At 43.3% G+C, this 27838-nt stretch overlaps 1 protein-coding gene across 1 annotated transcript in view; it reads right to left on the bottom strand.

The window, feature by feature from the left end:
• Window positions 1-7287: 7287 nt before the first annotated feature.
• The window catches only part of NOL10 (nucleolar protein 10), a 107621-nt gene continuing 87070 nt past the window's right edge, over window positions 7288-27838 (bottom strand). The window contains exons 18-21 of the mRNA XM_046662595.1: window positions 25154-25327; window positions 24415-24662; window positions 14835-14937; window positions 7288-9292 (exon numbers count right to left, since the gene is read on the bottom strand). Of these exons, the coding sequence (XP_046518551.1) occupies window positions 9173-9292; window positions 14835-14937; window positions 24415-24662; window positions 25154-25327 (645 nt within the window). The 3' untranslated portion in view covers window positions 7288-9172. The remainder of the gene's footprint in view (window positions 9293-14834; window positions 14938-24414; window positions 24663-25153; window positions 25328-27838) is intronic.

Genomic DNA, 27838 nt, shown 5'->3' with positions numbered 1-27838 from the left:
ATGGGCACACAGCTGACACCAAGTGGCTCCTGCTTCTATCATAAGAGAGTCTGATACACGCTGGCCACAGTAGCCAACAGGCTCTTCCTTGAACATCCAGGCAAAACCCTGCCCGAGGGCCTCCACTCTAGCTCAGTGGTTCCTAAAGCGGGTCCCAGATCAGCAGCAGCAGCTGTGATGTTAGACACACAAAGTTTCTGGTCCCACCTCAGACCCACTGAATCAGAAACTCTGTTTTACAAGTCTTCTGGGGGCTTCTCCACTATCTCTGCCTAGGCTGTTCCTCCCCTAGATATCTTGGCCAACTTCCTTTCCCTCCTTTGAGCCTTTTCTCAGACCTCACCTTCTCTACAAGGCCCATCCTGACACAGCCTAGTGAATTCAGTAACGGGGCTAACGGGCCCTCCCGGCCCTCCTGGCTCCCGCCCGCCCAGCCCTCACAGATTCATCGCCTTCCTGATGCTTGTTGGAGATTGTCTGCCTCCCCGCATGAAAACGTAAGCTCCAGGGAGCAGGCCCTTTGCTTAGTCACCTGCACAGAGTGAGCCATAAATACTGATATGGACCATGATGTCTGACTCAGGTTACTGGATGAACAACAGGGGGAAGGAACGAGCATTGGAGGGCGGGGGACAGGGTCGATGAGCTCTGTTTGAAGCATGGTGAACTGGAGGTGCCAGCGGGCCTCACAGATGCAAGGCGCAGAGGCTGTTTGGTGGGTGGCTCCGGAATACCAAGGGGAGGTGATCCTGTGCGAGGAGGAGGAAGGAAAGGTTTAAAGAAGGAATCCCGGAGCACGTCAATACCTGTGGGGGTGGGTGAGGATAAGGAGCCGGCAGTGAGACAAGGAGGCCAAGGGCTAGACAGTGTCAAACGTTACAAAGGTGGAGAGGAGCCTGGTCTTAGATCTGGCAAAACTGGGAGATGAGCTTCTCTCCTGAGTGCTACAGTATCGGAGTGGACGGCGGGAAGGTGGGCTCCAGCAGGGACGGAGGGACTGGGCGGTGTGGGGGAGAGATGGAGATAGGGTGCGGGGCCACAAGGAGGAGCCAATCAACTTGCTCTCGAGAAACCTGGGAGGCAGAACTAGCAGGGGTCGTGGGAGGAGTGGCGAGGGGGGAATGGAGGTTTCAACTCCCCAAATTTTAACTCACCACTGAGCATCTAAAACGGGAGAGAAGGCCTCCTACGAACTGGGAGTGTGAGCAGAAACTGGACTCTAAGTTCAAAGGGATATGACAGGGGATGTCCAATCAGCCAGGTGTTTGGGCCAGCTGGACTTGAGATCCCTTTAAGTCCCGAGAGCCTAGGACTCATGACTCTATCTTGAACCTGAAAGAAACCAAGGCTACTAGAAAAACACAGTTGGCCTCCCTCCCACCAACAGGAAAGCGTGTGGCCCTACAACTTTGAAGTTCCATCTGGGCTGACAAAACAGTCACAGAGTCTGGAACTCACCATCGTCAGAGAATAACAATTTCCTCCTCAGTTAAACCTTGTGTATGGGACTCTCACTGAACAGGAAGACCCGGAAGCCAGCGAGTGGCTCCCACCGCTACAGCACTGCCGGGCAGTGGGACGCCACACAAACACCCGCGAGTGTGTCCCTCCCAAAACTGGGTCCTAGCCCGTCATAGCTTTAAGGGCAAGGATGGAACATTTTCTAACAAATTCCATTTACCCAGATGTGCTCATGATGAGGTTACATATTTTGAGTAGGGGCAGCACCCTAATTCCCAAAATAACTTGTTCAAATATAACTCAGACTGTTTTATTACACTAATTAATTTTGGAAAATTCACGTGTGGATAAAAAATGAATCTCAAGAATAAAAATTATTAGGACTGGAATTCTCCCTACATATTCAAAAAGATGTGTAGCATCCTAAATGAAGCTACTATATATGCCTAAACAGAAGGAAACTCCAAATATTAGGCAATTCCGTATTTTCCCAAGGAGGAGAAAAACAATTTATGCCAATTTGGATATATAAACTTTTTAGGGGTGTTGAAAGAATCAAGAATCCACTTATAGTACTTATTTTTATATATGCTTTAAAAATCTCTATTCTAATGCATTGCTGTTCACTTTCCAAGTTTTGAGTTACTCCATTCAGTTACTCCAGGATACAATGTATTCATTTAATTTGGATTTTTTTGAACTAAAATACATTACTTTTAGTATTCTCAGATGCAAAAGAGAGATGAATCTTCTGCTGGATTTGAAACACGGAGACTGATTTTTTACAAAAAGTAAAATGAAGTTCTGTTAAGTGCCATCATCTATATTTGCTTAAAAATAACGACAGCAAAAACTCCAGGATTTTCTTTCAACTTCATGCTTACACAGGTAATGTGAGGTTTGAAAATCATTTCAAAATTAAAATCAATCAAATAAAATACCCAGATTTAATGCACTGAAAGTTTACCTAAGAACCATAAAATCTTTTAAATTGCCTTCTAAAACCACTACAACTGTTCTTCTACAAAATCTATTTTGCATTTAATTTACGCTCAAGATAGAGCTTTGGAAAAAAGAGCAAAATACTCATCTTGTGTGTTCAATCAAAAATAAAATTCTCACGGAGGCTCCAGCAAAGCGTCTCTCTACACAATTCGTCACCACTACAAGGAAGAGCACCAATTACACATTTGGAGGACCAATTTCAGTGGGCTCTGCCAACATGCCCCCGGAGCGCAAGAGTACAATCCATCTGTTAGGGAAGGCAGTGATTTTCAGCTTGGAATGGATCCATCAAGAGGGAGTCGTGAAATCAATTTTATGGGTGTGAACCTATTTTGGGGGGAGGGGAGAGCAAAGAAAGAAAGTGGAATATGATAGAACAGAAAAATACCAGAATGCTCTGCAAGCTGCCAGGTATGGCTCGTAACACTTTTGAGACACATGTGTTCTGGTCACAACATCCAATGGATTTCTTACTGTGGCACAAAGTAAAAAACATATGAAACATTGAGGTAGAATTGTGGAAGCTCAGAGAGGCAATAAAACCAGAGGAAAAGTCAAAGCAGAACCCAGGCTCCTCAACCTGACGTCCTGTGTTTCATCACTCTGCACAAGCAATTGGTGGTCTCCAAAGATGATCGAGGGTGGAGAGGTCTGAGGGAGAAAAGGAGCAGGATGGACGGTGACCAGAATTAGGGGATTCAAGCAGAACAAAGGCTCTGAATCAAGGGTGAGCTCAGTGTGTAAGCGTGGAAGTCCAAGACAAGGTTGGGGGGAGAAGCCCACCTTGTCTCTCACTTCAGTGAGAAAACAGAAGCAATTACAAGAGAATGTGCACCTGCTTCCCTCACTGCACCTACCTACTATCACCTACCTATCTGAACTTACCTACCTATCAGCCACCTATCTGAACCTGCCGTGTGCTCTGCCTTCCCTCAGACGTGTGTCTACATAAGGTCAGTGCCTCCATCTACGCACTACATCCCATTTCCTCTGAGGCTAGCGTAGTGGTTCTAAAATATGCCTACCAATTCTTCCTAGGGTTGCCAAATCCAATAAATAAAAATGCAGGTCATCCAATAAACTTGAATTTCAGATAAACAACAAATTTCAGATAAACAAATAACTTTTTAATGTAAGTATGGAAAATCTAGGACATACCAATACTGATAAGTTACTTGTTTATCTAGAATTCAAATTTAACTTAGTGTCCTGCATTTTATCTGGTAATCCTACTGTATACTCCCTCCACTCAAAAGATGGCACCCAATTCTTCTCCCATTGAGCGTGGGCTGTACTTAGGGACTAGATTCTAACAAGTCAAAGAAAGGGTAAGTGATAATGTGCAACCTCTGGTACTAGGTGATAAAAAGCACTGTGGCTTCCATCTTGGTCTCTCTTGCTTGCCTGGATCCCTTGCTCTGGGGGAAGTCAGCTACCATGTCATGAGGACACTCAAGCAGTCCCATGGAGAGGTCTATGTGGCAAGGAACTAGGCCTCCTGCCCACAGCCAGTCATCTGAGCTTGGAAGGAGGGTCCTCCAGCCCCAGTCATACCCACGGATGACTGCAGCCTTGGCTGACATCTTGACTGTACCCTTGTGAGAGACCCTGAATCAGAACCACCCAGCTAGGCTGCTCCTGAATTACTGACCCATGAAGCTGTTGGATAACTGTTTTTATCTTAAGCCATGAAGTTTTGGGGGAATGTGTTATACAGCAACTGGTAATTACCGCACCAGCTGGTGGGTATCACTCCAGTAACTGTCCTCTCTCTCTGACATCATCATTTTCTCCTTTTCCCAGATTATTCCCAGCAGCACACGGACATGCTAAAATTTCTCCTATTTTAAAGAAAACTCTCTTCTGATCTCACCTGTCCTATTTCCTCTTCCTCTGGATCCAAAAACTCCTACCAAGTATTGTCTATAATCACTATTTCTGATTCTTTTTTCCCCAATCTCTCCTGAACTACTCCGATTAGGCCTTTCAGCTCTGAAAAAGCTGGTCAAGTGAGAGTCACCCTTCTGGTGTTCAACCCAAAGTTCAAACTTCAGTCCTCATCTAACTTGACTCAATTATTCTTTTAATAGATATTTGTTAAGTAGCTACTGTGTGCCAGGCATTGTACTAGATGCTGGGTATACAACAGTGAACAAGATAGACCAAAAAAAAATCCCCACCCTTGCCAAGTTTACACTCTGGTGTGGGCTGGGGGTGGTGGACAAATAAACAAAGAAGTAAAGCACTGTGAATATTTATAGATAAAATGATATGATGTCTGGATCAAAATATTTCAAAATAACAGGGCCAATGGCTAGGAGTAAAGATGAAACACGATGAGCCTGTGTTGTTAATTATTGAAGCTGCGTACATGGCAGCTCATTAAACTGTTCTCTACTTTGGTCTATGTTTGAAATTTTCCACAACAAAAAGTTTTTTCAAAGCACATTATGTCGGGTGTCAGGTGCAATAAAGGCATAGGGAGTGCAGGGCGCGGGGGTGGTCTTGGTCTGAAGGGGGAGAGAGAGAGACATGCCCACGGCCAAGGAAAGAGCATTCCAGGCGGAGGAAACGATATCTGCAAAGGCCCTGGCTTAAGAGAATGCCGGAGTGTTCTAGAAGCAGCAAAGTCAGCGTGGTGATGGCGAGTAAGTAAGGGAAGAGTAGAAGGGGACAATCGCACTGTGCCTTGGAGGCTGTGAGGACTTTGGCTGTTACTCTGAGAGTAAGCCACTGGAGGGTTTCGGGAGGAGAACGGATCTCATGTGAATAGTCAGACAGAAGTCCTCACCTCCTCACCCTGAGGCCTGCTCTGCTGGGGTCTCCCCACATCAGCCAGTGACAACTCCATCCCTGCCTTTGCTAAGGCCAAACACACGGGGGCCACGGCTGACTCCTCTCTTCCCCTCATACTCCACAGCCAGGCGGCAGCAAATCCTGCCAACCCACCTTCAGAATGAATCAGGTCCTAAATGGCTACTACCTGGGGCCAGGCTGCCGCGTCTTCTCCCCTGAGTGCCACGGTGCTCCTGCCCTGCCCCCACACAGCCCATTCTCCTCCGGCAGCTGGAGGATAAATGATGTGAGTCTTTCACGAGGGATGGAGACCCTGTACAACTGTCTTAGGAACTTGAATAATTTCAGCTGCAGGCGTAATAAAAAACTTCATAAAAGGTACTTAGAAGAATGTCATTAAGATTAGTCCAGTTATGTTACAAAATATTTGTTTCTGCCCTGATCATAAATAGTGGATCCTGGATAAAGCTAAAACTATACTGTAACTAGTAGAATTGAAATTCCCTCTCAAATCCCATAGACACAAAAAAGGAAGAAAGAAAAAACTGAAATCACATTTAGGTTGCTTTACTGCACACAGGTGTTTCATAAAGTTACGATGTTAACTTAAAAAATAATTTGGGGTATACTTATTATAGAAATGATTTTTAAAAGGTTCTTTCTTTAGACATTTAGGCATAATCATTAATAGGGGAAGAGTTAAGTTATGGATGAGCCACATAACAAAATAGGAAAGAATGAGGCAGATCTCTCTCTACACGTACAGACTTGGAAAAACGTCTACCATAGAGTACTAGTCATAAAAATCAAGCTGAGGGGCTGGCCCCATGGCCTAGTGCTTACGTTCAGCAGGCTCTGCTTCGGCAGCCCAGGTTTGGTTCCCAGGTGTGGATCTACACCACTCATTGGTGGTCATGCTGTGGCAGCAACCCACATACAAAATAGAGGAAGACTAGCACAGACGTTAGCTCAGGGCGAATCTTCCTCAGCAAAAACAAGGGAATCAAGTTGAGGAACAGCACTTTATGGTATGAGGAAGATCACAAACAGCATGATGCCACTTGATTACCAGAACAAATGTGTATATAGTTGTTTATAGAATAGAACAATATTTGAAAAAGCATACCTTATACTGTTAGGAGTTATCTCGGGAGGATTAGATGGGAACAATTTGCTATAATGGGAACATGTGACTTTGATAAAACAATTCTTTTTCAATAAGATGTTTTAATTGAAGTATAACATGCATACACAAAGGTGTACAAGTTGTGAGAGCAGCTCACCACCTAGGTTAAGGAACAGAATGAATCAGATCCTAGATGTCCCTTCATGTCCCCCCCATCCGTCATTTTCTCCTCTCTCCAAAAGTAAGCACTGTCACAACCTAGCTGCCAAAAACAACTTTTTTAATAGAAAAAAATATTTGTGCATCAGGTCAGGGATATCAGAGAATGAGGGGGATCTGGAGCAGGATTAGGGGAGAAGTCGTAACTCAGTGATCCCCACGATGGTCCTGAGGTAAAAACCAAGCCCCATCTTCAGCCTGGCTCATGAACGCCCCGTGCACACCTTCCTGGTGGAGACCCAGGAGAGACAGCCTCGGCCTAGGGCCAGTAAGCAACCTACCACAAACAGAATAATTACGGGGTATGAAATTTGTCTAACATTTTTAAAACAGGAGACTTCAAAGAAATGTGAGGACTGTAGCAGGCATGTCAGGAATGTCAACCCTGAGGAGGCGGGACCGTTTTAAGGGATCAAGAGGGAAACCGAAGACCCTGGAGGAAGCCTTCACACCACTATCTATGCAGCAAGTCTTTCCTGAATGTTCTTCACAGATTCAGTTCAGGCCCGACACCTGCCCTTTCAGGAATCCCCAGAACAAAAGCTGAGGGGCACTTCAGCTCTAGAGAAAGCTCAATATTAGAAACATGCTGGGTTCCCAGCGGTGTGTGTGCAGAGCTGAGGGAAAGGTGGCTGGTGAGGGAGAAGCTCTATCAAGGACACAAGAGGCTCACGCTGTGCCAGATGGTCACCTCATGCAAGTACTTTATTCAGTTCTCACAAAAACAAGGTATCAGGCTCATTTTAAATGAGAAAATGAGACTCAAAGAGGTTAAGTAAACAGTGAAAGGACACAGAGCCGGCAGGCAACAGGGCTGGGATTGAGCCTGGGTCAGGCTGGCTCTGCCGCCAGCGTCCCCAGGTCCAGGACAGATCCTCCATCCTCCTCCACCTGGCGATGCTAGGATGCCCAGTCTCAGAGAGCCCGTTTCCCAGAGCAAACACATTCTCTCTGCTGCAACCTGGCAGCACTGCTTCTGGGATTTAACACATGACACACTGGCTCCCACACCACAGGGGGGTGCCCTGAAAAAGGAAGGAACAGAGGCCAGACCCCAGCAAACAGGTCTGCAGCACAACCACTCAACCCCGGGAGAAAACTCCCGCCGGCATTGTCCTTCTCTAACTTCTTCTAAGGAAACAAGGTGGGAAATGGAGAAAAGAAAGCCACAGGAAAGCTGAAGCCCCTTCCTTTGGGAAGAGAAGGTCCACGAACAGGAGTTCAGGGGATAAGAAGCTGCAAAAGGAAAGCAGCTGGCACCAGGCACTGAAACAGGTGCAGGACCCTCTGGAGCCACAACACAAGGTGGGTTGGGTGCCTAGGTAACAAGAGTCCCTCTGGCAACTCTGTCTGTCCACACGCATGCAGACACACACACAGACACGTTTATTCTGGAAAAGACTCCACCTCTCAGACCACAGGAGTGGACCCATGACCCACTGTTCTCCGCCTGGGGGAGTGAGCCAGTCCATGCAGAAGCAGCAGACATATGACGGGGCAAGGGAAAGACGCCAAGAAAAGCGAGAAGGGGAGACCAGAGAGAGAAGGAAGAGTGTTGAAATGGGAGGAAGAAAAGAAAGGAGAGAGAGAGACCTGAGTAAATCTGGGGCCTGGACCCGGGAGTCCTCGCGGCACCTGTACTGGTGACCGGTCCTACAGCCTGGTCACGCTAATTAACTCACTCTGCCTTTCTGCCTACGGCATTTCACGTTAGGCTTGATCACTCACAGTCCAAAGAGATACTATTCCAGTTGTACATAAGGAAACGCACTTCCAAAATCACACTGGTACCCGAAAAACTAAGGGAACCAGACTAATTTTCAAATAAGTCCAGGAATGCGTCTTTCTTGAAGAAGCTGTTCAAAGGAAAAGTAGTTATTTTTACAAATGTTTTCTTTAATTGCACTTCAGAAGCAGAAAAAATCTGTATTTAATCTTGTGCCAAGTTAAAAGAATAACCAGTAGGTTCCATTTCTTGCTTTAGGTTGTTATTACCATTAAATTATATTTTCTTGGTATGAAAATATTTTTTAAAAAATCCCAAACTAACACATAAGCAAGCAACAAACCTACCAATATACAATCATAAACACAAACACGATCAATACCTGCCTGTTAGGTAAGGCAGGACTGATATTTCTGGGTGGTTTCATTGTGAGTGGCAGCAGGCATTGCAAAGAAAAAAGTTCCTAGAACATGATAATCTTGGTTTTTAACGCAGGATAACCTCCCATTTCATGGTACACATTTCACAATATTAAAAAGCAACAACCTGGTTTACTTGATACGGACCAGGGGAAAGAGGACAAGGTTTACAGGGAGCGACGACTTACAACAAGTGCCCTGGGGGCGACCGCACTGACCAGTGCGGGGAGCAGTTTCAAAGTCCGACCCAGAAGGTAAAGGTACGGGCGCAAGTTGTCAAATCTTTACCTCTGTAGACGATCAAGAGTTGACACGTAACTTTTAAAATGTGTGTTCCCCTGTCTGTGTATAATGTACTCATGATGGTCAATCCGGGGGAGATGTGCTCCTTCCCAATAACGTGTAGGATCATTTCCAGATTCAGTGAAACGGCCGCCCTCTCCCGTGTCTTGACTTCAGGTGACCAGCTGAACGACGGAGGGTTTTCCTCTCTTGTCGGTGCAGTTTCTCTGCCTCCTGTTGCTTCTTCTGCTGTTCAGACTAAAAGGGAAAATTAAATGAGGAGAGGGAAAGAGAAAGAAAACTCCAACACTCTTTTGTGTAACCATCAGAGTGCCAACAACATGACTGCCAATCCCAGGCCCACTGCAGGCAGCAACGCTGCCCACAGGTCCCAGGGCAGGCGGGCTGGTGGCTAGACTCTGCTCCCACCAACGCTGCCCCGGCAGGAACGGCAGGACCAGGGCCAACTTTTACCGTCACTGTAAAACCCGAAATTCTAAACCCCTGGGCCAGAGAAGTGCCCTGACAGACCAGTCTGAACCACAAAGCCTGAGACTGGCTTTTCAACCAACACACAAGACCACTGGGACGTTTTAAAAGAGAATGGTCCCCTACAAAAGAGCCACTGAAGACACTATCACTTACAAAACATCCACGATTTCTCTTGTAGAACTGTCTTTTGTTTATAAGCCAGAACCATTAATTTATTCACATTGTATTAAAAACAAAACAAAATACTATGTGTACTGAAAGGATATTATAACCCACTCAGGGTTAAGTATTCATTCAGCAGAACTGGTTCCACACAACTAGACGGACCCACAACTAAAATCTACAACTATGTACTCAGGAGATTTGGGGAGAAAAAGCAGGAAAAAAAAAGAAAAGAAGTGGTTCCAAAGAATTTTTGGCTGTTTTCAAAAAAATCAAACTCCCCTGAAAAGCCGAGATTTACACAGATGACAGCTCGGCAGACAAGTCACAGGCTCACAGCTGAATGAGCACATAGACTCGCAGTTTAAATGTGTCCACACTCGGTCTCAATACTCACTTGGTGAGAGAGGGACCTCCTCCCTGCCCCAAACAGTGTCACTACTTCTGGCAGAAATCTTTTTTTTTTTAAGATTTCATTTTTCCTTTTTCTCCCCAAAGCCCCCTGATACAGAGGTGTATATTTTTGAGTTGTGGGTCCTTCTAGTTGTGGCATGTGGGACGCTGCTTCAGCATGGTTTGATGAGTGGTGCCATGTCTGTGCCCAGGATCTGAACTAGTGAAACCCTGGGCGGCCACAGCGGAGTATGTGAACTTAACCACTTGGCCATGGGGTCAGCCCCAGTCTAGCAGAAATCTTAAAAGAGAAGAGTATTAACACAGAGTCCATGGTGAAGGTTAAGAACTGTGTAGTTTTAAAAACACATCTGATAGTTTTGATAATACAAACTCCTGAATGTAAAGCTCAAAAAAACATCCTTAGCTGGTTTTGGTACTGCCCAGAGGGAAACTTGAGAAGCCCCGTTAGGGGCCTGAGTTCTAACAGTTGAAAAACACTGCCTTACAGACACCTGTGAGGCCTGTTGACCACACCCTGTGTTCTTCTATCCACCTAAAAATATTCACTTGTATCTTATGCTTCAAGGAAAAGTCTCTCCATTCACCTCCAGCTGATATTATTCAATATTTTAAAATTAGAATTGGGAGGTGAGGGAATAGTGGGAAAGCAAAGTAATTTGTAAGACCAAAAACTGATGAATTTCCCCTATTCTAGGAAGCTCTTACACTGGGATTCTGAATAATTCTCTACATTCTTTTTTTTAGTGAGGAAGATGGGCCGTGAGCTAACATCTGTTGTCAATCTTCCTCTTTTTGCCTGAGGTAGACTGTTGCTGAGGGAACATCTGTGCCAGTCCTCCTCTATTTTGCATGTGGGATGCTGCCACAGCATGGCTTGATGAACAGTGTAGGTCTGCGCCCAGGATCTGAACCCATGAACCCCAGGCCACCGAAGCAGAGCACGTGAACTTAACCACTACGCTGCTGGACCAGCCCCTCTTTCTGAGTATTACCATTTCTTCAAGCGGCTTTTCCAAAATAGGCCCTGCCCTGTGTACCCCTCCTGAGGACATTCCACATCCCTCCCCTGGCTCTGTCACTGCCCCCACGCAGCCCCCGTTACAGCCTTCCCGATGCAGCCCACCGCGGGGGCTGATTTCCGAGGACCCTCTGCACCTCCCCTCCAGTCCACTCCTCATGCAACAGCCACACTGAGTTTTAAAAATAAAATGGTATGTCAGTCTTCTGCTAACGAAAACAGTTTGACAACTTCATGGTCCTCAGGGTTAAGGTTGAACTTAACATGGCTTACCGACATGGCCCTATGAGACAGCTCCATGTGCCGTTCCTGTTAGACCCCATGCCTCCCTTCACCTTGACCCCTTGTTTTACACACACAGACTCCCATTTAGATCCCCGAGCACATCTGGCTCCCTCTCTCAAGCAAGAACTTAGCCTGGCTGTGCCTTGTGCCTGGAACCCTGCCTGCCCTCCCTGGCTCTTACTGGTCTTTGAGACCCAACCTGTCTATCACTGATCCCTCCCTAACTCCTCTGTCCAGGTCAGCCCTCCATCCTCCCTTGGAGCACTCACCACGTTATAATGATCCAACTGTATATGTATCTCTCCCAATAGAGTGAGAATTGTGGCAGCAAGGACTATGTCTGTCTTGTTCTGCGTGTCCCCAGCAAGTGACACAGAGCAGACACTCAATACATATTTATGCACTGAAAACCTGAGGGAAAATGCACACGTCCAGGCAGACCAAATAACAGTATCATAAGACCCTTGAGAAGGTAACAAACACTGGCTATTTAATATTTTGTTTCTTCATGTTAAAAAGTATCTCTAAAAAAGGTGTCTCTTGTTCAAATAGTTTTGGAAAATGAGGTACTAAATAAGATAAACAGAGTGTGCTGGGGTTTCTAAGTGAGGTGCTTTCGCGCTCTTCAATATGGACATCAGTTGTCGGCATTTCCCTTACGCGTCTGATGGCAAAGCGATTTCCCGGGAGCACCTCTCCATCTCCTGGAGCACATTTTGGGGAGCCTGCCAGACTCTCCCCACAAAGGCAGGAGCCTACAGAGGAGCTTGTAGGCAGCAATGACGATCCTAGAGGCATACCTCCACCCAGAAAAAGACTCTCCTGACTTCTGTCTCCAAGGCTGCGTCTGGAAGATGCTGCCAGCAGGTGACCAATTCGTTATGATTTACAGGCCAAGAGCCCCGTGCAAGTTCTCTCCTGCTCCCTCTTGCTCCTGCCCTGGCTGCTTCACCGCAGTCCCAGCAGTCCTCCAGAGCGGAGAGGAGGACAAACGCCAACCACACACCTGCGTCAGCAGCAGCCCCGCCGAAGGCCTGCTGAGGCGCTGGAGCACGGGAGCGGGAAAGCGCATGTGCGGCCGAAGCCGAACGCTGCCACCACACGACTGTAAATAATGTTACAGCACAGGTTTCCCCTTAGATTTTATTCATAATTTAGGAAGTACGTATGAAAATACTGGGAAACTCCAGATTTTACCTGAATATATTACACACTTAGTATAAAAAGAGATTTCTATAAAACAATACACAAATTCCTAAATATTCTTAAGTAAAACAGATTTAATAGTCAAAATTTTGTTAGGCAAATGATACAACAGGCATAAATCAAATATTAAATGATGTATCCCCCAAAACAGTTTCTAAGACTCTGCTTTTGAGGCCATTTTAAGTACTTCTTGGTGCTTCTTTAGTGTTCAGCAAAAAAAAAATTTCAGAGCCATCTTATTTTCACGTCACCACAAATTAAAAACTGATGTTCCACTTAGTACCTTCTACTTAAAAAAGACAAAGTGAGGAAAGACGAGTGCTTGGATCCCCCTGCAAAGTGGAAGCTCCCTCCCTCCAGCAGAGCGGAGGCAGCCCACGGCCACCCCTCCACCATGGCACTGCCCCGCCTCTCGCTGTGCATCTTGTACTTTAGGGCGAACAGGAAACGTCTGAAGGAACGATTTATAAGAAATCAGGAACGGGCACAAGAAGTTACTCTGGACACACATCGGTTTTGGCTTATTTAAATGAGAAGTGTAAGAGTGCAAATTTGCTCTAAATGGAGACAGATTTAACTGAAAAGCTCCTTACACTTAGAATAAAAAAGTTCTTATAATTCGGCACGCCTCCTGGATGCTGTCAGAGAGAACTGTCGAAGAATCAGAGGTGGATGGGCAGAGGATTTGAACAGATATTTCTCCAAAGAAAATATACAAATGGCCAATAAGCACATGCAAAGATGCTCTACCTCACCAGGGAAATGCAAATCAAACCACAGGATACCACTTGACACCCACCAGGATGGCTATGACAAAAAAGACGGCAATAAGTGTTGGTGAGGATGTGGAGAAAGTGGAGCCCGCCTACACTGCTGCTGGGAACGTAAAATGGTGCAGTGGCTTTGGAAAACAGGCTGGCAGCTCCTCAAAAAGTTAAACAGTTATCACAGGACCCAGTAACTCCACTCCTCGGTATAAGCACAAGAGAAATGAAAACATACGTCCATGCAAAAGCACAAGCCTGAATTTTCCTATCAGCATTACTCATAAAAGTCAAAAAGGGGAAACAACCCAAATGTCCATCAACAGATAGATGGATAAACAAACTGTACATTATCCACACAATGAAATGTTATTCAGGCCTAAACAGAAAGGAGGTTCTGAAAGCTACAACATGGATTAACCTGGAAAACATGCTAAGTGAAAGAAGCCAGTTGCAAAAAACCCCATATTCTACGATTTCATTTATATGAAATGTTCAGAACAGGCAAATCCATAGAGACATAAAGTAGATCAGTAGTTGCCTAGGGCTGGGGGGATGGGAGTACGGGCGACTGCTAAAGGTTATGGGGTTTCCTTTTGGGATGATAAGGATGTCCTGAAATTAGATAGTGGTGATCATTACACACCTTAGTGAATATACTAAAAACTCTGAAGTGTACAATTTAAAGATGCAAATTTTATGGCATGTGAATTTCATTCTAATTAAAGAAAATCAGAGGTGGAGTCTTTGTCCCTCTTTCTCACTTGGTGAAATATATATTAAGGGAGATCGACTGAACGAGAAAAAGTTTTTGAAAAATAAAACCACGTAGTTTCACTCATCAGTTAATGGCAAATATTTAAGCAGCTTATTCCTCCTATAATGTGGACCAGTATTACTAAGGCTGACTAAAGAAATGACTCTTATAAATCAGTTTATAGCCTATTATGTAGGCTATATATAAACCAGTATGCACCCTACCACTGATGGAGTAAGTCGCCTTCCGAAACTATAGTACCCTGGGTGAGCCAGACATTACTGCCACGAAGGTGCTGGAACTCACCGATTCTGGGTCTTGTTTAAAGTCCATGTGAGCTTCCAGCCTTCCTTTATAGCCTTAGCTGGTCAGGACTCCTGCTTTACAAGGCTGCACCTCGGGGCCCAGTGACTCAGAGACCACACTGCCGCTTCCTCACCAACAGTGCCAACTCCCAGGTCACTAAGGTCCCGCCTCCCTCAGGACACCAGAAACACACCTGCCTCTGCCTTAGTCAAGCCGTGTACCCTCCACCCAGGAGGGGCTCTGGCTGCAGGGAAAAACGCTACAACAGGAACACACCTTCCTCAATAGGGGAAAAACCTGGGGAGGCAGTTCTGAGGTTGGAAACACCCACAGCACTATCGGAAGTCTATTTTTCTTTTGTGAATTAAAAAACAACACTAAAAAACAACTTACCCTCTTTAAAGTGAATGTCAATTGTTTGCTGCCAACCGTGGTGTCTGATACACTCAACGTCCCATTTTTTGCTTCCAGTTTCAAACGATCTTCAAGGGTTTTACTGTAGGAAATTTAAGAGAATGACAATGAGAATTATGTTTTGATTTACCATTTGAAACAAGTTTTAATTACGACTGATCACATAAAGAAAAATCTTTTACATGTGTGGTAAAGATAAAAATGGCATTCAATTAACAGAACAAATGGAAAGAATTAGGGGCACTCAAACAGTCATTACTCGCACTCAATAGATGTACAATGAAAACAATGGCTGCCAAAAACACCCACTGATTTAATATTTTAAGTGGTGGTTCCAAATATTTCAATGGTTGCTACTTATCTTACTAAATCATATTTCTGAAGCCCAAATGCAAGGAGCAATACGTCTGAAGCCTGTAATTTCCTGTAATGGTCAGTGGCACTTATGTTTCTAAAGCATTTTATATTTAAATCATGCACAACTTAAGCATGTGAGTATTTCAGCAACTCATTCACCTTCTATAAAGGAGCGAACATGAACTAAGTCTCAGGTCAAACCACAGAGGAGGCTGCAAGAATTCTGACTTCTTCCTCAGTGTTAGCTCACTGGCCTGCACTCATCACTCATGGTACGAACAACCTGAGACACGAATCCGTCTGATTACACACAGAGAAACCAAGAGCAACTGCACTGAGGGTGAACTCTGATTCAGCCCTAGTCACTGCCATTTCTCCAGGTGTCCTTCCTTTCAATTTCTTACTTGAATTACTTGGACACACTTTACCCCAAATTTAAAATTCATTTCATTTCCTGATCTTGTTTTCTAAATTTTTCTAGGGTCTGTTTATATAATCTGTGTCCCTTTATGGTATGCTGGGCCTTGCAATTCATTGTCATCTGCAATTAACACCATCCCACCTGTGCTTTATAATAAAGATGATAAATTTGAATTTTGTACCAGTTATACATATAACAGTTGATTGCATGTTGTTATAATAACGTTTTATCATAAAATCAGAACCTTTGGCCCTTTTTGTTAACTTGGTTGAAAGGGGAAGAAACTGAATTAAGCCTAAAGATATAGAGTTTGAACATTAGCTCCACCCCTTCTAGAAATGGCTAAAGCAACTCCTTTACATGCCCGTGATGAAACTGAGAGGGGAGGAGAGGGAAGAAGAGAAAGAATATGGTTCTCTCTTCCATTCTGTTCTCTCCTCAAAAAAAAAGTAAACATTTGCCTTTCTGATCCTCCTTCTACCAACTAAGATTGAATGTGCCCGTTTAAAAATTTATACTAAAAGACTTGATTGAATAAAAAAAGACTGAATTATGTGAAAGGGTCTTCTTTTTCCCAAAATACGACCTTTGTAACTAATTACTAAGGAGAACACAGCTCCTAAATGATCCATAAGACAAAGAGACGCTCCTTTGAAATTTTGAAGCTAATGTTTGATGTTCGCACAATGAGAGATTTCTCTCTTGTTTACGATTACTAAAAAAGTACTAACCATACCCTCTCTACATAATTTGAGACATAAAGTGGTTGGAGCAAAAGTGGCACTCTTTTCCAAGCAATAATGTTATTAAGAAGCACTTTTAAAGTACTTTTCATCTTCAAAGTTCTTTACAGATTAACTAATTAATCCTTTCAACATCCCTGAGACAGAAGTATTTATCCTTTATAGATGGCAAAAAGGGAGGTAAGATGGTAAGGACTTGCCCCAGGCCACAGAAGGATTCAAGTCTAAAACCAGGATTCCAATTTAAGAATCGCTGGTTTCCAGGTGTGTGTCAGACGATACTTGATTTATAAAGTTTGTTCAGGAAACATGTCCGTTAAGTGTTCTGAATGACAAGCTCCCACCTGACAAGCTGAATGAAGTTAACACTTAGTTTAGCTTTTATTTTTTAACAAGGATTCAGCAGTGAGGTATAAACTGACTCTAGCACGCATGTGAATTATGTTAGCCTAAGCAAATTCCTCAGCCTGCTCATTTCACTGTTGTTCTTTCCGTTCGTAGCTATAAACTCAGAGGCTGTAAAGTTAACAGGACTTCTGAATAACCGTGGAGCCACCGAGACAAGGTGGTACACAGAAGACACTCATTTGGGAAGAAAAAGACTTTTCAAGTAAATTGTGGGAAATTACTACTCTTAAGAATGACCTTATTTCCTCCATGATAGGGTATATAAATTCTGGTTTTCTCTCAATGCACTTTCGATGTGCACATGTAAAAACTTGTTCTGTCTAGGCTACTTGGAAAGACAAGCCGAGTTTTAGGACGAGCCATGGCAGAAGATCAGACACAGGGCCCGAGTGTGGAGAGTTCTACATTAAAGCAAGTCTTACTTCCCTCCCTTTGAAAGTCAGTTTACAGAATGTGGCTGCTAACCAGCAGTTCCAAAGCCTGCTCCTTGAGTGTGAATTCAGTCAGAGATGATTTCAGAAGGACACAGACACCTGGAAACTCTACTGTAACAGAAGGACAAAATGCAGAAACCCACAGTGCATGTCCTTCTCAGGGCTGCGTCCACACTGGCCGCCTGTGGCAGAGGAGAGCTGGCATTCCCTTCCTGCCCCCGGACCTGCCCCACCCTGCTGCTTCTGTCTGGTCTTCAGGTCTGCCGGCTTTGGGGTATGTTGTTATTCAGAGTAAGGCTAAGAGTTTTAGGGGAAAAGACCTCACTGCCACAAGAGGAACAACTTCTCCCCCAGATTTGTGGGGACTGCTAAGGAAAAAGAGATGGGCTTCAGAAGGCTGAAAGTGAGAGGAACCACTCGGCACAAGATATAGAGGGCTCTACGGGGAAGAACTTGAACTATCAGTAGGCCTATCTTAAAATAAAAAGAAAAATGAGCATAAACTACAAGGGCAAAATCAAATTAGATATTTATTAGATGCCCCAAGAAAGCTCAAAGATTTACTTCTTTGAGGCTTTAAAAACACACACTACTACTTCTTTAATTAAAACTATTTAGTTAAAAATAATGCTCCTCAACTGAGAGGTTTTTCAATCACTTTGCATGGAAAGGGAGGTAGAGGAGTGGAAGATAATATCCATAAAGGCACATGCTTTAGTAAGTATAGCATTCAAAAGAGTTACGTTAACTTTAATTAAAATAAAGGAAGCACCCTTCATAGTCTACATCAAGGGGAATAAGAAGAAAATGGAGACATGGAATCTGCAGAGAAATGAATTTTAAGTATTTTAAAATTTTAAGTCCTTTGTTTTAACTTTGAAAAATATTTACATGTACTGTAACAGTTACTGAAAACACGATTTCAATGCTTTCAGTTTGCATGTTGCTTCAAAGCCCCTATCTTAGGAGATGGAGTCTGACACCTTCATCTATCAGCTTAGTTGAAACCTGAAAAGACTCCTAACATCCACTGTTGTTGCAAGTGTGGGCAAACAGGCCCTGAGTAAGACCGCAAAGTGCACAAAGCCTTTCTCCAGGGCGATGTGGGGCAATGTGGCCCGTCTACCACACACTCCTTTTGATCCAGCAAATTCCATTACTAGGTAATATAGTCTAGAGAAATTCTTGCACACGTGCACACATTTATAACTGAAAAAAGAAAAGAGAAAAACAAGAAACAACCTAAACACCCAAAATAAGGGGATGGTGTTATGGCCCTTATGAAATATTTATGTAGCTGCAAGGTAGACTGACGTGTACTCACAAAGAAAAATTTCCAAAACTTATTGTTAAATGAAAAGAGTAAGTTAATCAGCAACATGCTCAGTATGATCCACTCCTGTAAAAGAAAGAAGAGCTAAAACTACACGTATGTGAGTGTGTACACACACGAGTTCATTCTGAAAGGGCGTGCACAGCAGCTACCTCAGGGAGGGAGCGTGCGGGTGTAAGAGACTGACCTTTCACTCCACATTCTTAAGTATTACAATGGAAATATGCAAACTATTACTTGACTACATACTACCTCAGTAATAAAAGAGTCTCCGTAAGTGTAAGTTTGGAGTTAAGTTGCTTTCAGAAGTAGATTTTTTAAATGCTTCTCTTAAAACAAGACTGCCTTCTTTCAGCTCTCATTCACTATCACTGAGGAAAATGAGCCGAAGAGTAACCACAGTTAGTTCACAAAGTCGATAAGCAGACGTGATAAGCAGCTCACCCAGAGCTCCTAAAACTGCCCGGAGAAGAGGAGTTCCCCAAAAGGCAGGAAACGTCCTAAACACCTTGAATTTCCAGGACCTACCACAGGGTAGGTGCTTCAAAGAACGCTTTTATGAACTGAACTTAAAGGGCCACTCAGCTGGTAGTATTCATTACCCAAGAAGAGGAGACATCCTCGGCTTCTGAAATTCAGAAAACTGTCACTGCAAGGACTTGCCTCCTCCAGGGCTCAACAACAGACAGCTCGGACGTTTACAGGACCCCTTGCAGACCACGCTGCCCCACATAACTGAAGGGGCTCATGTGCCCAGGCTCCAGACGCAGGCCAGCAAGCAGGATCTTCCCAATCTCTTACCTAGAAATGTGATTCTTTCCATCCTTCTGACTTCTTTCCCTGTGTCTCTGAAGAGGTACCCCTTGTCCTTTCCGAGGCTACAGCTCCTGGCCCCATTGCCTCCTGGCTGCTTACCAAATCCAGCTCTGTCCATTTAGTCCATTCTCTCATTTCTTTACAGTCCCCTTTCCTAGCTTAACTCCGCTCTGCCTATTAACATATCGCATCTCTCAAGCCTGAAAAACCTTTCCTGTCAAGTTTTTGGCTTTGACTCCTTCCTTTCACTGCCAAACTTCTTGAAAGAATCATCTACACTAATTTTTCACAATAATTTTTACCTCCATTCATTGATCGATTGATCATTTGGTCTGAGTGCCTGAGAAACCAGTTCCAATAATACAATCTTCCCAATGGCATTTTCCAACCTTTGTTCCGCAGACCTCCCCACTCCAGCTGCCGTTTGTACCCCATCCTTCTCTCTGACAGTCTCTCCATGCTTGGCTCTTTTCCGTTTCCTCTGCCTTTCAGAGAACTCCTCCGTAATTTTTACTGTCCATCTTCTCCTGTGCCTGTCATCTAAATCAGAATCCTTAGCCCTAGGCTATATCAATGTATCTGTGACGTTTCTAAAATTTTATGTATTACTTGGCATGGATTTGTATTTTTCTAAAGAGAAGATTATGGTTTTTATCCCAGACTCAAGAAAAACATTTGCTGTTGCCAAGGTCTGCATTCTTAGCTCTCACCGCACTCCACACACTCATGGTCAGTCTTTCATGCTGCATTTCACACAACAACAGCTGCTATCCCTTCAGCCAACCTCTCCGGCCCCTCCGACGTTTCCATTTGTCTGCCGAACATGACCAAAAAGACATCTGGCACTGCAGACTTAACGTGCTGAATATCCAGCTCAACGCTTTGAGCCTTCAATCTGTTTTTCCTTCTATATTCTTTATCTCAGTAGCAACAGTGCCAGACCCTTCAACATCATCCCTGGGTCTCCCTTTGATATTAAATTAGTAACCAAACAATGTTGTGGCATATCATTTTTCTCAAGATGGTCTTATGAATAATTTGGTTCTAAGTCTGTCTGCTCCTCTCTACCCCTGGTCAGGCTTTCAGCACTTCCGACTGGGACTACTGCATAGTCTGTTAGCTGATCTCAGGGGTCCAGTTTCTCCCCACCTTTTCTAAAACTGAGGTATTTCGTTAAGAGGTTTCTGGGAAATAGGGACGTTTAATGCCTGTATGTTTTTATCTTTATTTTCTACAGCAAACATGTACTGCTTTTATTTAAAAGTATAAACATTATTGGCAGGAAGGGCTGGTATCGATTTGATCATGTCACTCAGCTTACCAACTTTCCTTGGCTCTCCAGTGGTCGGAACGGGGCCCAACACGTCCTTCGGGCCTCACCTACTGCTGCTCCCCGACATACTCTAGGCTCTTGCCACACAGAAACAGTCTTTCCCGCCGCGTTCACACAGCGTCCTTGGCTCACGCTGAGCCTCTGCTAGAACGCCATCTTCCCAACCCTGCTTTCAGTGCTCATCTTTTCATCTTTCAAAAGACCACTTTCAATATGACCTCTTATAAAGATTTCTTTAAGTCTCCAAAAATTGAACCCATTTTTTTCTTATGTCTTTCACATGCCTCTTCGCAGGCCACAGAGTATCAGCGGGCATGTGAATGCTCCAGGCTGTGGGCCGCACCTGTCCGGTCCAGAACGGTGCTTTGCTCACACTAGGTACTCAGCAAGTGTTTGATGAATGAATGGATGGGTGGAGAGGCTGAGAGGTGGAGGAACACACTCACAAATAAAGTCTAGCTACTGTAAGGCATATAAATGTGTGTGGAAAGACATACGCATTTCTCTAAAGCTGTATTACTCTGCCAAGTAGAGAACAGAACTCACTCAAGTATTGAGTTACAATTCACTATTCACTTTTCTCTTTACAGAAGAGTTTTAAAGCTGGGCAAGTACCAGTGAACGTTTAAACGTAATACACTCAATTTTGATGTTGTGTTTTATCGATTGCCTTGTAGTAACTCGCAGAATAAACATAAGGAGTCACTTTAGTTCTCTGAAGGATAATGGTTCACTGCTTCATTAAATAATATTAAGATACTGCAAGTTCAGGATTTGCCAAAATAATCCAGTCAAGACTAGAATTCAATAAGCGGTTTACGACAAAATGCCAGCAAACCGCAGGCTATTCATACCAAAGGGTTATTACTTTAAGCAACGGGATTTTTCTTTTAAGCCCATTTAAGTATTATCACTTAAACAGCTCCTCCGCTTAAAAAAAAGCTTTACCTTAGTGATGTTTAACTCAGTAAGAATGTTTAAATGCGGTGCATTAACTTAGCTATTACTTATTCATTAAGTAGGAAGTTTTTATCCCTTTTGTTTCTTACATTAAATTTGCTGCTACAACCCACAGGCAGAAGAATGTCTGTGAGATCAGTCATGCCTCCCACCCCCAAATCATGGCCTCCTGTTTCCATGGTTACACTAAAAACAACTGCTCCCAGATTTCCCTGGTCATGGGGTAGTGGAGGGAATAAGTTCTTTCTCAGCACATCCTGAAAGGGTAACTTTTCCAGTTGCCTGACACGCAACCAAGGTGCAGAAGATGCATGCTTTCAATAAGGATTGACCAAGTGCCCACTTCGGTCTAGGCACTGACTCAGGAGCGAGGGACAAAGTCAATACAACAAGACAGAGACAGCAGATAACCTAACAAAGAAGTTCACTCTACAGAATCAGAAGACTAGACACATGCCATCTGCCCCCTGCTTCTGAGGAGGACTCCAAAGACCTAAGAATAACAGCTATATAAAAAGAGAGGTTGCACACACTGCTGGCAGGAAATGTAAATGAAGCAGCCTCTTTGGAAAACAGTTTGCCAGTTTCTCAAAAGTTTAAACATAACGTTACCATGTGACCAGCAGTTCCACTCCTGGGTATACAGCCGGGAGAAACGAAAACATGTCACTGCAAAAACTTGTACATGAATGTTCACAGCCACATCATTCATAATAGCCAAATAGTGAAAACAACCCGAATATCCACCAACTGATATATGGATAAATAAAAATGTGGTATATCCGTACACTGGAATGTCACTCGGCAATAAAGACAAATGAAGCACTAACACATGCCACAACATGGACGAACATTAAAAACATTGTGCCGAGTAAAAGAAGCCACACATTGCATGATTCCCTTTATATGAAACGTCAGAACAGGCAAATCTATAGAGACAGAAAGTGGACTAGTCTTATCTGGGGACAGGGCAGGGTGGGGCAGACAGGAGTGAGTGCGAATGGGGCACAGAGCTTCATGTTGGGGTACTGAAAATGTTCTAGAATTGACTGTGATGACGGTGGCACAACTCTGTGACTGTCCTGGAAACCAATGAATTACGCGCTTTAAGTAGCTGAATTTATGTTATGAGAATTATATCTCAAGAAAGTTGTTATAAAAGAAAAGTGAGGTTGGTAGCCAAAGAAAATATCTTTAAAAGACATCAGTCTATTAACTACATTCTTTTTTTTACCCAAATATCTTTTGTTAGTCAGAATCAGAATTTCCACATGCTCCTGGATTCTAAATCAAAGGATTCACTCAACTTTTGGGGTCCCAGATATTTACTAGAAGCTGGTGAAATAAAGATGAACAGGCATATCTCCATTCCAGAAACAATTCAACCTGTCCATCGATGTCCTCCCGCCTTGTCCCCCTTCCTCCATCTGAAAAACCACATTTTCCTAGAGAGAAAGCTGGGAGCTGGAAAAGCACAAGGTAGAGAACTTGTACTGCCCCAGCCTAGCATAACACCTCATCTCTTCTGCCCAGCTCTTCCTCCTCCGTCTCCCCCGCTTGGCTCCCCAGACCTTCAAGCTCTTCTCCTAATATTATCTACTATGACCATCCATCACATTCGAACCTTATACATCAATACCTAGCCTAGAAATTCTGAGAGACTTTAGTAGCTACCTTGTTCCTCACTTAGATTCTGACAACTGAAACTGTTCAAATAATACCATTTTTTAAGATAGATTTTCTTCTTTTTTTTTTAAAGATTAGCACCTGAGCTAACAACTGTTGCCAATCTTTTTTTTTTCCCCTGCTCTTTTATCCCCAAACTCCCCCAGTATATAGCTGTATATTTTAGTTGTGGGTCCTTCTAGTTGTGGCATGTGGGACCCCACCTCAACGTGGCCTGATGAGCGGTGCCATGTCTGCACCCAGGATTCAAACCAGTGAAACCTGGGCCACTGAAGCAGAGTGCGCGAACTTAATCACTCAGCCACGGGGCCGGCCCCTGATTTTCTTTATTGTGGTAAAATATATATAACAAAACTTACCACTCTAACCATTTTTAAGTGGACAGTTCAATGGCATTAAGTGGTATCTCACCCATTTCCCTAACGGGTGGTATCTACCCATTTCCCCTCTCCCCATGCCTGGCAACCACCATTCTGCTTTTTGTCTCTATGTGTTTGACTATTCTGGAATACTACTCTTTCTAATCTCTCAATTTTCCTGCAAAAGGCTTAACATTTCTGGCAAATTTTCCAAGTGACCTTTTCATTAATCACATAAACTGAGATGGGGGTAAACAACTGAAATTCTAATTTTTTTAAATAATTTTTTTGTTAAGAGCAAAGAATTTGTTACCTCTGTTAATTATCATTGTCCACAAGGCTTCAAGGCACTGATCCATATAGCACAGAATCAGATCAGTATCCCTACGTTAGAGAACCCGATGGGGAAAAACCAAGAACAACAAAAACAAGTCTGGCTGTTGCAGTGTAAACATGCTCTAATGTACATTTACCAATACACAGAGGGCTATACCCTGTGCTTTACTGTATGTAAACCATACCTCCAAAAGCTGTTAAAAATAATTATCATAAAGACCAGTGTATTTTAATAGTGACATTGCCCTCAGGCCTTGTGGTGCTGCCCTCACATTAACTCCAAAGATCAAAATGTCACCCTTAGGGCAACTTGCCAGTGAGGAAAAGCAGGGCTCAACAACACGTCAGTCATCACTGAGAGTGTGTTACTCACTTCATCAGCTTCTGCTTTGTGGCAGAATCTTTGAAGCTTCTGAATTCTTCTCCTGCTTTGATCTCATAAAACTGGGGCTTGAGGACCGTCTGCTGGTCCTCCTTGAGTCGTTCCTGCCGCTTCACTTTTTCCTCCTGCTGGAGAAGTCTGCGCTGTTTCCTGACCTCTTCAACCCAGGCCTTTTCATCATCTGAACTCTCAGAACTTTCGGCATCACTTGGTTTTCCTTCCGGTTCTTCCTCCTCTTCCTGGAATAAAAATAGTAAGAAGCAGCTCCTTTCCCCCAACCAAACACTGACCCATTATTCTTCTAAATAGCATTAGCTCATCGGAGTACAAGATATTGTATGGACTGGACAAAAATGCCTTTAGTTAAATAAGATATAATCCTAAGGTGAAAGTCAAACAAATTATATTTCGAGCGTACTCAAAGACTCTTTTAGCTTCAAAGAAACTTTATATAAACAAGCAATGAGGGGCTGGCCCCGCGGCCGAGTGGTTAAGTTTGCACTCTGCTTCTGCAGCCCAGGTTTCGCTGATTTGGATCCCGGGTGCGGACATGGCACCGCTCATCAGGCCATGCTGAGGCGGCGTCTCACATGCCACAGCTAGAAGGACCCACAACTAAAAAATACAGCTATGTACTGAGGGGCTTTGGGGAGAAAAAGGAAAAAGAAAATCTTTTTTTAAAAAAAGAAAAGAAACAATGACAAACTCTAAACGATTCAGAGTACATTACTTTTTCATGAAGTTCCTGTTGCTCTAAGAGTCTTAGTTTCTTCTTCCTTTTTTCACTAATTTTTGAAACAAGTGGATTCAAAAGCCTAAATTCTTCACTCTCTTCATCTACTTGGAAGTCAGGGTTCTCAAACATAACTTTAAATCGATCATCGGTGAGAATATTAGGGAGGCTCTATAAGAAAAAGAATGTAAAAATTTAAAGTTAATATCTGAATAAAATCTGACCAGAAATATGGCTTAAAAACATTTCACTCAATTATAAATTAATAAGCTACACAAGACATAACTTATTAAATTATTATAAAATTTCTTTAGAACTAGTTTCCAGAATTTTCTAATTGCCCAGGGACTTATCTTCTACCCACAAAACAAATTCTACTAATCTTTTTCACAGACGATATGTATTGCTTGGACATTACACATAATGAGCTAAGAATGTGCCTTTTTGGCTAAGTCTATGCTTAATACATTAGAAAGAATTTTCTTCAATTAACATTTTAACGCAAAAAGACTTTTCAAAGAAACGTATGTTTTTGAAACATGGCTTTTTAAGCATAGTTACTATACTGAATTAAAATTAGCGAGTCTTTCAACTTCATATTCCAAAACTGAGAGAGGAAGTATACATTGACAAGTCGAGAATTAACACGGTGGGACTTGTGGGTAAGCTTGCTGACTCAAGTGAGTTATTGGAAAGATAAGGGATGTTTCCATCCCTTATAGATAGTCTCATAAATTTTTTTCTCTAGGCCATTTAATTGTTCTCAAAGGATACACTGTTAAAACTTTGTCATTTTGACAAAATACAACTTTGTTATTCAGACTCATTTGGACAGCTCAGGAGTGATACTAAATTCCTTTTTTGTTTGTACCAGTTTTGAACAGAAAGTTTTCTAGAATGTACTGTAAACTGATGTGTTCACGTAAACAGATGACAATCTTACACGCTCAGGGCTCTCCTATTGTTCCTTCCCTGCTATGGCCTTGGAAACCAGATAAATCAACCTAATTAAAATGGTTTGTAAAACAGAGTAAACAGCCCGAACACAGGCTGGAAAAGCTAACCTGTTTGTGTTGGACTCCAGCTGTACGGAACGGACTTTGTTTTACTGACTGTTTCTCCATTATTTAGAGTAAACAAGGTTGTAAGCAGCTGAGTTCTGAATACTGTACTCGTGTAACAGAGCTACATGAAAATGCGGTAAATCGTGAGACATTAAGGAACGTGGCCTGTTTATTACCTACTCTATGGACCTAAAATCTGATAAATCCTACTTAAAATTCTATGATATACTGAATATATACTTGAGATATATTGAACAAGTCTTCCCTGATTAAATATCATTTCTGAGACAGATTTAGGTTCAAAAAAGAAAAAAGACAGATAAGATCTAGTTCCTGATCTGAAGGTGCTCACTCACAATCTAATAAGAAAGCAAAAACCAGCTGTACGCTACAGGCCTTATGAAGGACGCTAACCAGCTGAAAGAGGTCCAGGAGCAGAGAGCTGAAACGCAGTCCCAACAAGAGACATCTCAGAAGGGCTCATAGGGGATGTGCCATCTGGAGGAGGCTTGAAAGAAGAGTAGGTTTCAACAGATAGAAATCTAAAGAGCATTTCCAGCTCACTGAGGAGTGGTGAATAGTCTGATGATGCAAGAACAATGGCGAAATTTGAAAAAGCACTTTTTGATCAGGTCAGGTTATAAAGGATTTGAAATACCATGACCTTTACTCAGCAGGTGAGGGGACTACTAGGGAAGAAGAGGATGAGGAGGAAACAAATGCCAGAAGTGTGCTTCAAGAATCTCAGATGCCGGGGGCTGGCCCCATGGCCCAGTGGTTAAGTTCGCGCGCTCCGCTGCAAGTGTCCCAGTGTTTCGTTGGTTTGAATCCTGGGCGCGGACATGGCACTGCTCATCAAACCACGCTGAGGCAGCATCCCACATGCCACAACTAGAAGAACCCACAATGAGAAATACACAACTATGTACTGGGGGGCTTTGGGGAGAAAAAGGAAAAAAAATAAAATCTTTAAAAAAAAAAAGAATCTCAGATGCCAATGGTCCTCAGCAGCATGGTATATGACGGACTGCTTAGAGAGAAACCAGAGTCATGAGGAAGACTAAGAAACCACTTGAGAAAACTGGGAGAAGAGCCAGGGCCTGAATCAGGGCAATGGGAATCTAAAGGTGCAAATACGAGTTCTTCAGGAGAGGATTATCATGAGATGCACTTCTAAGTTAGAATTGGTAGACACAGCTATGGAGGAGATGGGGGAAGGTTAAGAGTGAAAAACAGGGTCGGAAATTTCTCTCAAGTGTCTAGCTTAAATGACTAGAAAGCTGGTGATAGCATGAGTCAGGATCCATCATTGGAGATCATCAGAAAAAGAGGCATAGGGTGGAGTAAAGGGCAAGAAATTATGTTCCAAGAAACCAAGATGTCCTTTAGTAGGTGAACGGATAATTAAACTGTGGTACATTCAGACAATGGAGTATTATTTGGCACTAAAAAGAAATGAGCTATGAAGCCATGAAAAGACACAGAGGAACTTAAATGTATATTCCTACATGAAAGAAGCCAGTGTGAAAAGGCTGCATATGTATGATCCCAACTATATGACCTTCTGGAAAAGGCAAAACAATGGCAACAGTACCAAGGTCAGTGCTTGGCAGGGGTG

This window comes from Equus quagga, chromosome 5 (assembly GCF_021613505.1).
Source record: "Equus quagga isolate Etosha38 chromosome 5, UCLA_HA_Equagga_1.0, whole genome shotgun sequence".
In the NCBI taxonomy this organism is placed as follows: domain Eukaryota; kingdom Metazoa; phylum Chordata; class Mammalia; order Perissodactyla; family Equidae; genus Equus; species Equus quagga.
This window is presented reverse-complemented; position numbering and strand designations above follow the sequence as displayed.